Consider the following 13,193-nt stretch of genomic DNA (forward strand, 5'->3'; position numbering starts at 1 on the left):
GATTTGCCGAACCAGGTGATTGTGTGGCATTCCCCGGAACAAATATTTGATGGTTTAGTTGCAGAAATGTGGTTTAAGCATATTTGGATGATGAGGAAGCTTTAAGGGCAGATGAGCTCAGAATGTCCTTCTACAAAAGTGTAAATGACTGTTCTTGCCTGTTATAACTTATAAGAATGGGGACTGAATTGTGTCATTTGAGGGATAGAGAGCCTTATATTTTGTACCTTAGGAACTGCAGTATGAGATGAGACAACTGGCCCATTAATCCTGTGTCTTGTATTAGATAGGGACTAGTACTAGCTACTCTAAACAAACATGCATGGGATGGTGAAGTAGGCAGTTAGGAAATAACTTTCTCACATGGAAAGTTTCTTTCTTGCTCCTCTTAATTTAGGGTTAGCACATGTTTTGAAGCATGAGAGTTTGTATTTTTTCCAAAACGCTTGTTTTGGTGTCCTATTATTGTAACTCTGGATGCCAGTAATAAGTTGTCTTCCTTCTGCTTGTATTTTCCAGTGTGGTTAACAGACTGAGTCAGACCCTGTATCCTGGCATAATGCCACTTAAAGCTAGGGTAGATGCAAAAAAATACATAATGAAGGATGGTGATTCAGCAGTGTTGCTCATGCTAATCCTCCTAATTGTGGGTTCCAATTTGTTGGGATAGTTTTAAACTCTGTGTGTGTATATAACATGCAGTTCACATCCTTAAATAGAAAGGAGAACACTTTGCCTGGATAAGTAGTAATTTCAAAATTCACTTGTGACATGATCACTGAGTTATGAGTCCTAACGTAACCAGTGTGCTAAGGTTACAGCTTAACAAGTATACGCTACATTTAGAAAAAAGTGATGCTTAGTTGGTACTTAATCAGAAAACAGATAAAGAACAGTGTCATTTCATTCACTCTGTTTTGAAGCATGTGTATAGACACATTCTGTTGGCTGTTCAAGCTGCAAAAGAGACCATTTTAACTTTCAAAGTCAAACTTCAAGTCTTAAGGATGTCCCAATACAAAAACAACTTTTTATTTAAATTTAGGCCTTCCTTCAATAGGATCATGCTATCTTCCTGTCAAATGGGAATTCCGTGAAACTGGTTTTTGTTGTGGTTTATTTTCCCCTCCCTATAGTTAGCTTGGAATGTTGTTTCTTAAATGTGTTTAAAATCTCCCAAGTACAGACCATATATGGTGATAGGCCTGAAACCAGCTTCTATTTTGACAGACTCCATCAGTGAAGAACAGGTAGTCTCCCAACCCTTAGATTACTTTTAATAACCTTTAGATTTTCCTAAGGTGTATCTATATTGCAAGGAAAAACCTGCAACTGGCCTGCTGTCTTGGACTCATGGGGTTCCGGGCTCTTTTTGCTGCTGTGTAGGCTTCTGGGCTGGGGCTGGAGTCTGAGCTCTGGTACCTTTCCACCCTGCAGGGTACCAGAACCCCAGCTTCAGCCCAAGTCCAGAAGTCTACATAGCAACTAAACAGTCCTGTAGTTCAAGCTCTGTGAGCCTTGGCTGGCAAGTCACAGGTATGTCTACATGACCACCGTAAATCCTGCCTTGCTGTGGTATATTCAGATGTAAAAAAGAGTGCAGTTTTTCACTGCAGCAGGGTTGGGTGGCAGTTCTTGAGATGGGGTGTCTCCCGCCTCCTCCTCCCCCTCAACTATGTGGCTCCTTCAACTATTTCGGGTCCCTGCAGCATGAAGGGGAATGTTTTGTTGCCTCTCTGCAGCATACAGTCTGTGTGTTTGAGGCAGTGTGCTGGGGAAAGTATTTTGGCTCTATTAAAATGAAACCACTTGAGGCCATTCAGTCAGTGAAAGAGTGAACTTTTCCCTCTCCCGGAGGGAGAAAAATTGGGCTGGACAAAAACTGTGTGGGTCATTTTAGGCTCTCACAGAAACATGAAAATGCTAAATAAATGAGGTATTTTAAATAGACCAATAGGGATGGCCAGGAAGAGGGTACTGGCAGTGTTTTTATCCCACAAGAGGGAGGAGGAGTGAATGAGCCAGAAGATAAAAGCTGAAACAAAGCCATGCTGTGTGCCTTTGAGTTATTCACATAACACTGGATGGTGAGGTTTTCTGCTCCTGAGATACAGAAGTGGGGTCATGATTCTAACAATGGAGACTAGTAAGTTGCATTGTTTGCCTTACTCTGTATAACAAAGCTTTCATAAGAAGGAGCAAAGCCAGTAGCTATATATATTTTTTGTAAGTAATGGTTTCTTGTATGGTCATGCATCTTACAAAGCCTGCTACAAACTTGGCATAGCATGTGTATTCTACTATAATTATTCCATGACTGTTATGCATTGAAACGTGGATCCTTTCTGGTAATATGAGTCCATGATACCACAATGAGCGTTTTAGTATGAGTTCTTCTGATTTTATTAAAGGGACAGTCATCATGGGTCTGAATTACAGCCCCTGTGTCTAACTTCTAGACAAGCCAGGATGATTGTCCATGCAAGGTGTAGTCTAAATCACAATATATATTGTCAGGTATCCTGGAAGGAAGCCTATGATAATAAGTAAAAACTAATAGTGCAGCTAAAATTTATTAACTGTAACTCCTTAGGGATTTTGGGACCTTATGCTATCTTATATTTTGTGTGATGGGGGTCACAGAACTTTTCTACTATTCAGAAGCTCTTCCTGTGTGGTGTACTACTAAGGCAGCTTGTGTGACAATAGGATCTTATGCAACTTCTGTTTTGTTGTTTTTTTTTGTTTGTTTGGTTGGTTTTTTTTGTTTTTGTTTTTTTAAGAGGAATAGTTCAGGAAGGTGGGAATAGAGCCTTAAAATACTGCCTGTGTTAGTAGTGAAAATAAACTTGCTGTTTGGCTGGGTAGTGGTTTGTGTGAAATGAGTTGGTAATCTCAGTCCAGTTTATTTGTGGGGAGAGGTTTTCATGTTATAAGAGTCAGTTATCTTTAGAAGTCTTCAGATTAGAGACCCAGGATTTAAATGGATATGGAGAGAGCACCAATTGTCAGAACTTTTGCTGAATCTGTGGATAAAATGTTTGTTGTTGCTCTCAAACTGATTCTTATCACAAGCAGATTATTTACCCCCATTTTAATGGCGGAGTTGGAAGAGGACGGTTGGGTTGGCCCTGGCTTCGAGTGGGTAGGCAATTAGGGGGCAGGAGAGGGTGGTAGGAGGGATAGGGCAGAAGGGATTGAGCTGCCTTCCCCTCAACAGGCATGAGAGGGGGGAAATGGTGGCTGGGGACTCTGATCCCAGGGATGCACCCAGAGAGTGGGATCCACGCACAGGGTTCTGCCCGCTTGCGTAGGCTCACCACAGCCTAGCAGCAGTGTCTGAGTACAGGTTCTGGTCCTGCTCCTCCACCAGGCAGATAAAGTAGAGCCAGCCCTCTACTGGCTGGAGCGCGGTAAGCCCTGTGTCCCCTACCCCAGTTCCCAGCTGCAGTGCCTGTTGGAGTGGGGTTAGCCTCCATGCCCCATCCTGTTTCCTGGCTGAAGTGCAGAGCAAGCTGGCAGAGCAAGGCAAGAGCTGGGACACAAGAAGATCTGTGGAGGCATGCAGGGGTGGGGCTGGATGGGAAGTGGGTAGGCTATAGCTATGTGGTAATGTATGAAATCTTATTCCTTCGGCTCTCAATTGTGGTGGGAAAGGGGAGGCAACTAATTTTAGAGGTGGTTTATTTAAAAATAAAGGGCTTTTTAGACTTCATGGTCTAGGTTGAGACACACAATAGCTAAGACCGTTCTCACAGTTCTGAATACTTGGCAGCCAAGTGCCTTTTTTCCAGTAATGTGCATCTGGCCCCATTTAGATTAATATTTATTCTATAGGGCCTGAGGAAAGAGGGCATGGAGACAACTTTCTCAATACTTGCCTTTCTGCTCAGACTTCAAAAGCAGGACAGCTGGGGTGATTTGTTGATGGACATTAAGTCACCAGAAACTGAGCAAAGATTACAAACTCCTTTACTTAAGTCACCAGCATTTAACTGAAACTACTTTGAAACTAGTAACCTGAGCAAGATTAAAACTAGTGAGTCATATGTAGTGCTCACAGTGCTAGGTGCATTTAGACCAGAAGGAAACCAGGACCCTTCTGTCAAGTTGACAGAATGAGGAAGGTGATGGAATATAACATAAAGCTAACTCGTAGGATTTTCCATGGTTTTTTTTCCTCTGGATTTTGGGGATTTTCAGACATTACTTCATGTTCATTACAGTTATTACCTAGAGTCCCCAACCAAATTTCAAGCCCTCATTATGCAAAGTGCTGTGCAAACGCATGGTAACAGGGAAGAGTGTGCCTACTTTGCAGAAGGAGAACTGACACACAGATTGAGTTGTCTGAGGCGGCAGAGACTCTGAGACCTGGGACTTAATCCACTGGAGATTGTAGGCTCTGTGAAAGGAGATGTTTGTTTTGTTTGTAAGAATGGACCTGAGTCTACATGATATGCTTCTACATTCTATCTTAAAGATTAGCTTTAATTCTATACTTTCAGTTTAAGAAAAATTTACTTTAATTGGAATGCTCTTTCCTTGTGATGTTGAGTAACTTAAAAAGAAAATGCTGTCCAGGCAGTATTATTTGTTAAGTCCTTGCTCTTAAATTTTTTCTTGGAACAATGATACAGTTAATAGTTTTGGAAAGTGGCATTGCCTTTTGTTGGTAACATGTGAAAATAGCCAGTGGCTTCAAAATGTTTAGGTTTTCAAATGGTATTTCTTTGGTTTTTGGTGTGGGAAAACCCTTCTAAATATTTCAAAGGAAAGATAGTACCTCAAACATATATAACATGAAGGTCTAAGGCAGCAATGGGCAATCAAGGCTTGTGAGTGGCCCTCCTTCATCTCTGTGGGTGCAAGATTGAAATCAGACATATGCACTAATCATGACCCCAAGAATAAAACTGAATATATTGCACCTGATTCTCCTTTATCATTCCTTTTTCAACACAAAGTGATCCATTATTAAGGGTAAAATAAATTGCTTCTTTAAGTTACCTTTGCCTGCAGAGGGAATGCATGGCTTTGCGCAATCAACATGCATCTCACACATGCCCTTGCTTTAAATGTCACTTTTTTTATTTTGCCTCCACTCTGCTGCAGGCCCCGCCCCCAATCCACTACTTCCCTCAAACTTCCACCTGGCCTCTCCCTGCTTCTACTAAGGATGTTAAATTTAGACTAACTGGCTAATCGAATAGTCGATGCAATTTGCATTGACTGTTCCAACTAGTCAATAAACCTCAGCCTTTGAAGTGTAGCAATAGCCCCAGGGCTGTTGCTACACTTCAGAGGTGAAAGTGTTTTTGGGAGCACGGAGCCAGCAGGGAACTCAAGCAGTCCCCCGCTGGCTCCGTGCTTTCTGTGGCGTTTCAAAGCAGTAGCGCAGCATGAAGTCCAGGGTCATCTGGGGACTCAGAATCCCCACCTGATCCAAGGCTCCATGCAGCACTGCTGCTTTGAAACACCACGGGGAGCCCAGCATCAGGCTCTACGCAGCGTTTCATAGCGTCAGCGCTGCATGGAGCCTCGGGTCAGCATGGGAATCCCCAGTGGCACTGCTGCTTTGAAACGCTGCGTGCAGCCCGGAACCAGCAATATATTCAACGCTGCCACTTTGAAAGTACCCCTTGTCTCCCCCTCCCCCTTGCTTTCTCTTTCTGAAAGAGGCAGCAAATGTGTGCGGGGAGGGGAGGGAGACTAGTCAACTAGCATATCGACTATCCAATAAGCATTTGCTTATCGGATAGTTGACTAGTCATTCACATCCCTAGTCTCTACTCCTGGGCATACCCCATCCTATCTCTCCTTTCTTCCCAGCATTGAATCAGCTGATTTGCACCTCCTCTCTGCTTCTCCCCCTCTTTGCTAGAGCTTGAACTCTTCAACTCTGCTGATTCACAGTGCTCCGGAAGTTCTGGGATGGAGGGGGAAGAATAGGTAAATGCAGGGTCCCCAGTGGTCCGGGAGAGGGGGTAGAGGGAGTTGCTTTGGCATAATGTTGCATGCAGCTCATCAGGATTCTACCTGTGGGCCTCAGGTTGCCTTCCACTAGTTCATAGTTTGCGCCAAGGATAATATTGCAATGTTTGGCTTTTGTTTTTAAAAGTTATGGGAAAATATCTAATAGTTTCACTGGTAAAAACACTCAAGTTGTTTGTTATAGTATTTCTTTATTTTATATCACTTGCTTTGCAAATCTGGGCTATTTTGTTTTTGTCATCATATTGTTAAACTGCTTTGCTGCACACTGAAACACTTTAACAGGATTTTAGGACATACTATTTTAATTAAAAATCTTTACTTGAAGCAATCTGTCTAATTTCTATCCCATTCTCAGGCCTTTCTCATACCTATGATTGGCTTTGTTTTATTGCCTTTTAGTTTTCACTGCTTTTAATTCTTTGGTTTGGGAGGCGGGGGGATGTAAAATGAAAGCTACAGGACAAAATTGACAATATAATTGGATTTGAAGTAACTACAGCCTGAGAGTGTTGCAACAGCTGATCTGATCCTTCTGAGTTTCAAGAGCTATTTATGGTAGATTAGCTGGTGTCAAAGCTCTACTGTTCAGCCCATAAATGGTTGGTCCCATGTGAAGTTGCCACACTGCATTTGGCTTAGTCCTCTGAGGTTGGAGAGCCTGTAGTTTTATGTGGATAAATCAAGTGATGGATGGGAGCACTAAAGGTGGATCAGGGAACTACGTGGTGGAGGACTTCAGACGGCTGAGAACTTTTGAAAGAAGAATTTTGCTAATAACTTTATTCCCGAATATTTCAGGAAGAGTGCTTGCAATATAGCTTTTGCGTAGTTACTCTTTTTGGCACCCACATGCCATAGGAAAACACCATTCTAAATTTATCTGTCTCTGAATCATCTTGGCTACAGATGTTCTTGCCAAGTTTGCATGTTGATATTTGGTAACTTGAGTGATGTGTCATTTTTGTTTTGTTAGCACCTGAATATTTTATGTTGTTTGGAAAGAAATTTTTAGCTGAAGTGAGAACTTCTCGAAAACAGTGCCATGGAAATCTAATTCTTACTGTTGGCTAGAAGGAATTGCAGTAATTCTGTGATTATTTTTAAGTACTTTTTTCTTTTTTTTTCTGCATAAAAGCAGACAAGCCATTTTTTAGAAGTGGGATTTAGACGTAAGTAACACCTCTTTATAAAAGCTTGAAAACAGATGTTTGAAAGCCCGTTGTTTTGAGAATGTTTGAAGCTTTGCAAGGTTGAAGTGTGAGTAGTTTTTTCCAGCCTGTGCATGCCAGTCATTCAGTCTTCCTTTGCTGCATTTTAATTCTTGTGATTTTATTTAAACAAATAGTTCATATCACTATGGATGGAAAGTCTACCATTGACTAGCTCATCTGTGAAGTGTTATGCTTTTAGAGCGTATGAACATACAATACCAGTATCTCAAATTGGAATAGGAATTAGGGATGTAAAATCCCACTTAAACAGTATGTTTAACCAGTTAAACAGTTAACTGATTAAAGGGGAGGGCACGCAGGAGCAGCCTCTGCCTATGGGGCACCCTAGTCTGCTGCAGGCAGGGACTGCTCCAATCTGGCTGGAGCAGTCCCTGTCTGCAGTGGGCTACCCAGCAGGGCTAGTGCAGACCCACAGGTTAAACATTCACATCCCTAATAGGAATATAATCTAAGTAAAAGGTATTTTATTGATTTCTTCCCCCCTCTCAGTGCTTTGGTAGAGATGTTGTAGATTCACTACTGAAATGTATGATTTTAGTTTGATCAAAGTCTTACAGTAGTCTAGATGTGATACAACAGCTGCATTTTAACAACTGTGATAGACTTGGACGCTTACTCAATATTTATCTCTAGCTCTCCAGTTGCCATTCTTTTCACATATTCGCTGGTTTTCTCCATTAAAACATGTTGGGAGAAAACTGGTTGCATGTTCGTTCTGAACCACCAGCGCAGCATTATTTATTAGCTGCTGAATGTTGGTTTTTTTCTTTCCTCGCTCCCAGTATGTATCTGTGGATTAGACATTAGTTTACAAAACATCCTATGAAGCGAATATAAATACTATCCCCATTTTAATGGAGAAAGGAGGCAAGAATGGCTTTCAGGAGCTACTGATTGAGAGTTCATTTCTCTGCTCTGTATTTGAACTGCAAGACCATAACCTTTCCTCAAACAGCTCTAAAAACTTGTTTACTTAATATACCCACTATCTCTTTGCAAGTTTGTGTTCTCTTTAGGCATTTTGCTGCACAGCGTGTCAAATGGAACAGACAGCGAGCTTTTCTGTATTAAACTGTTAACAGTCCTTTTTCATCTGTTAGTGAGTGAATGTGAGACATTTTTGTAGAAAAGTGCATGGTGGTGTTTGTATTCACTTGAAATTTGGTAAATTCTGCTTGAATGCCTGTGGAAACTTAGCATACAGTCTAAGTCTATCCAGCATATTATAAAAAGATGGATTCTTCACAGTACAGAAGCTGTGGCCTTAGTCACATACTGCATCAACCATGACCCTTCAGATGTCAGCTCTGACAAAACAGAAGTTAATTGTGTTCTCAAAGTCTTTACTGACTTGTCTCACTAAAGCTCTTGCAACTCTTTTATAAAATAATTCCTCCCTTATCCATGTGTTGAATAGATTCAGATTTTAATAGGGCATATTCTGAAGCTCTGCCTCTTCACGTTACTTAGCTATTCCTTGTCTGTTGCTTCTGAGAAAGAAGGCTGGTAATAAATCCTGTTGCTGTATTAATAACCCTCTAGTGTGCACAAATAACCACACATTGAAGGTTATTTTGTGCTTTTGTGCTGAATTTTTGGAAATGTCTTTTCTGCTTCTGAACTTGATCCCTACCTGGTTGTTTAGAGCCGGGGAATTGGGACTAAACCTTCTATGAATTAAGTATAGGTCTACTGCAACATTTAAACGCACACAAGGATATGGCAAGTTACCAGTTCACACCAGGGCTACCATGCTGTAAGAGCAAGAGGACTGTGTTAGAGTCCTTAACCTTGGATCTAAGTTTAATGTACTAACAATGTAGCTGCACATGTTAGGAAGCATTCTGGTTAATGAAAAGATACTTTATCTTCATACAACAAATTCTCAAATTGACTAGTTGCCAAATTCTAGTAATCTCCCCATATATAACAGGGAAGTTATTCAATTGAACATTAATAATTCTACTTTTCAGAAGCGCTTTTTTTCTTAGTCTTTGCTAGAAATGTAGCAGATTAACTTGTGTAGTAATATTTTGAACTAGGAGCTGTGGGATTCAAGTAGGATTACCAGTATACAGATTTGGCGTTCATGCAAAATTCCTAATCCTGGTACTATGCAGGGAAGTGTGGAAAGATCGCGTCCTTATCTTTAATCTATTAAAGACGTCCAAATAATTTGATCTTCAATTCATCATGCAGAAAGGAGACAGTACAGTATCACCTTGATATACATTAAGCCTGTTGGATTCTTATTAAGAAAAAGTTAAAAGATATTTCTCTCTCTTTTTATTAAACTGCAAGAGCAAGATGGAAAAGATGTTATAGTTGAGTCATAGATTGAGGTACTTGGTACCACAGGGAATTAAGGTGCATTCTGCCAAGTTAATGGCTTTATTTGTTAGGGGGAGAATCTATGTAATAAGTAAAGCACTGGTCCCCAACACAGTGCCTGCGGGCACCATGGCGCCCGCCAGGGCATGTATGTGTGCCTGCCTAGTGACCAGAGCCAGCCTTGAGCCATCTTTGCACCCTTGCCCCTGGGAGCGCGGCGCATGCGCGGCCCCAAGAGGTTGGGGACCACTGGTGTCAAGAAATAGCATACAATAACCTGCATACACATCATTAAGCATCATTAGCTAATGGTGTTTTGCTCTGGAGATATATGTTCCAAGTAATGGTATGAAGGCCTTTTGAAAAAAACAGGACACTTGCTTATGTGTATTGGGTTCTCACTAATTTGTAGATTTTGTGTTTTAGATAGAAGAAAACTCACTGCTTTCATTTTTTTTCTGATTAAGAGGTCAACCATCCCCAAAGAAATGGAGGGAAAAAATACTGCCATTGTCAATTTACTTGTCCTCCTCTGCCATTTCATTAATTTAAAACTTTAAGTGAGCTATAGCTTTAGAATGCAGCTGTGTAGTTGACAGCTCACCTTCCATAGGGTTTGTATTCAGACTTCTTTTCTCCACTGGGAGGGACTCTGCCCTCCAGACAGAATTGAAGGGAATAATTTACTCTTAAAGAAGCAGCAAGAAAGATTTTCTTCCACTTTTTAATGACACCTTCTTATCTTTGTGTTAACTCTAAGCTATCTAGTTGAAATAACTGTAACATTTGAAGGTCTCTGATTTTAGTGAACAAAGCATGTTCCAGTTGGCATCTGCCTTAAGCAGATAAGGATGCTGTTAGATGTAGTCCTTGGAGAGTAATTTGGGTAGAACAAACTTTTCAAAGTTCCTCATGTGATGTTTACTTAACAAGCTTGGATATTTAAAAAAAAAATCATGTGCTGGTAGTAATACCAAGGATGTTCTAGGAGAAAAAATTCAGGCCACATGAGTTTATTGTGCAACTAGTATGTAATCTCCACAGGATTCGACATGTTGTAACATATGACTAATGAGATTCTAGTTTCTGAAACTTTCTTACAGAATTTATTCAGGTACTTGGAGAAGTGCTGTGTAGATTTTTTGCTAGACCAGAGAAAACTCTGCATGCCAAAGAGCAGTGGGGAGTTAACATATTGTTTTTGTGGTTTTAATTATTACCAGATGCTCACTGTGATTATACCTGCAAAATCTACTGTTAGAAAACTACTGACATTCAACTGACAGATGCAGGGTCTCATTTTTGTTTAATCATATTGGTCTCTTCAAATGTAAGTTAAATTATCTTCCAAAAAAGTTAAGTTCTATTTTCCCCGGTGGTGAATATAGGGTATAAGGTGCAGTATTTCAAAATGAGATTAAATACAGAAGAAATGCTCTAAAGAACGTTAAGATTTCACATGCTTTACATGAGTTTTCTTTTCCAGGTCTCTGACTTCTGGTAATCTGTTCCATTAAGCTGCCAGGGAAGACCTCAAATAGTATTGTACATACTCTTAATTAACTTCTTTAAACAAATTACCTCAACAGTTCTATTATACTGGAACCTAGGAAGCAGGGCTAGCATTCACCAATTGGGATTCATCAGGTATTAACTAGGACTGAAAACTAGCTGAACTTTTAAAATCCAACAAGATTGCCTTTCAAGCCTATTACCACTGATAATTCAATAACTGGGCACTGGAATGGTGGTCTTGTGCTTACAATGTGGGACTGGCAGTAGGGACATCTAGGTTCAGTTCCTCTGATTTTTGGTGTCAAAGGTTACGTCTGCACTGCCAAGAAAAGTCAGAAAAAGATACGCAAATTGTGGTTTGCAATTTGCTTATCTTTTTCTGCTTTTTTTCCCCCAAAGAGGCTTTTCTGAAATTTGGCCCATCTACACGGGGCCAAATTTCAGATAAAACGCCTCTTTCAGAACATCTCTTATTGTTCCAACCAAGAGGAATACATGGATGCCGAAAGAACACATCCGCTTTTTTAAAAAACTGCTCCAAAAAAGCGGACACATTCCTTAGATACAGCAGAGCTAAAAGTTCTGCAATCGAAACATAGCCAAAGTCACTTAATGTGTGAGTCTTCATTTTTTCCTCTGTAAAACTGTGCAAGTAACTATTGCCTAATGTGTGCTACAAGGCTTAGTAGGCTTATTTGGAGGGTGCTATATAAATTCGCTAATGAATAACATGTTCAGATAACTAAACCCCTCAACGTCTAACTTGCTGCCTCAGCTAAGACCCAGTTGTTTGGTCTCAAAGCCAGTAGCAGACTTAGAAACCTGTGATCTGGCTGCTAGTGAGGAACAGTCATGCTTCAAGTTTGGTTATATTAGCAATATATATATTGGTTTGAGTTGCCACTAGCCACATGTACTATACACATGCTGAAAGGTTAGATGGTTGCAGGGAAAGGGTGATGTTAAGCTGCACTCAATGTGTGTTTTATATCCATACTATTTAGAAGGCATGTAAAGATGCTGGCCAAAATTCGAAAGGTGGAGTTAAGGGAAGAAATACAATACACCACATGTTTTTCAGAATCCTGTTTGTACATTGCTAATTTATTTCAAAATTGCTAAAAAGCAAAGCATGTGTTCTCTGTTGAAGAGCATAGCATCCAAATTGGTGTTTCCAATTGTTCTTTCCTCCTCCAAACTCCGAGAGGCTGGATTTTTCATAGGGACTAAAGGCAGCCTATTTACTTTGCAAGCCATTGGGATTTAAACACCCAGCCTTTTGGGCCCCATTAAAAAAAATCACAGCCTAAAACATGTCACGGCTGAACTTGAACGTTTAGATTATGTAAATAGACATTTTTAAATTAATTTTTTCCTTAGAACCCAGGAAGCAGCTAAGCAGCATTTCATACTCTTCAGTTCCAAAGTAACTTTCCAAAAAGTTTTATCTTGTAACTGTAGTGCCCCATAAAATTGCATTGCCAGACCAGCCTATGACTAAATTATTGCAGCTATGGGTTGAACTGGAGCTTGTCTAATTAAACACTGTAAGCTTAGTTCACTACCTCTGAACAGACTGACCCTGGAAAACACTAGTGAAAATAATTACTATGCCTTGCTGATAAAATCATGGTCTGGTATCATTAATTTGATTTTAGAGCTCCATAAATTAAAATATAAAAGCAATGAAAGCACAAAACAACAATGCTGTAAATGTCAAAGTTAACAACAAACATATTATTATGTTAACTGAAAATAGTAATTTCGTATAGGAATGGCTTTGTTTTGTCAAACTTCCATATGGGCATTTTAAAGGGTAGGCAGAGTATTAGTGAGGGGCTCTCACTTTTTAATGAGTGCTTAACCTGTCTGTTTAGCTGCAGAAATAACTTTGCAATGATTGAGTAGAGCCAAGTGTAAAAGAACCATTAAAGCAAAACCCTGGCTTCAAAAAACAGAACCCCACCTTTGCAGATTTTCAGTATAATGGTGCTTTCAGTAAGCTTTAAATTCGATACACTAATTAGCTAAAATATCAACATTTTATATAAAATGTGCAACTACAGATTTAAAAAAAATACTGCCTGTGACTTTACTAGTTTTAAAACTCAAGCATTA

The 13,193-nt window shown here is 40.1% G+C and overlaps 1 protein-coding gene across 13 annotated transcripts in view; it reads left to right on the forward strand.

Moving 5' to 3' along the window:
- Positions 1 to 13,193, forward strand: part of SVIL (supervillin) — a 197,412-nt gene that overhangs the window by 54,608 nt on the left and 129,611 nt on the right. For 3 of the 13 annotated variants that reach the window (XM_075922625.2, XM_075922627.2, XM_075922626.2), the window contains exon 3: positions 7,136 to 7,166. The exons of 6 other annotated variants lie outside the window; for them this stretch is intronic. Coding sequence is in view for 1 of the 7 variants with exons in the window: in XM_075922606.2 (XP_075778721.2) it covers positions 2,125 to 2,146 (22 nt within the window). In the remaining 6 variants the exon portion in view is untranslated. Of the gene's footprint in view, positions 1 to 2,009; positions 2,147 to 6,421; positions 7,167 to 13,193 lie in introns of those variants that run through there. 4 more of the 13 variants (XM_075922619.2, XM_075922622.2, XM_075922628.2 and 1 more) reach the window with 2 other exon arrangements.

Source organism: Pelodiscus sinensis, chromosome 2 (genome assembly GCF_052426305.1).
Source record: "Pelodiscus sinensis isolate ZL-2025 chromosome 2, ASM5242630v1, whole genome shotgun sequence".
NCBI lineage: Eukaryota > Metazoa > Chordata > Testudines > Trionychidae > Pelodiscus > Pelodiscus sinensis.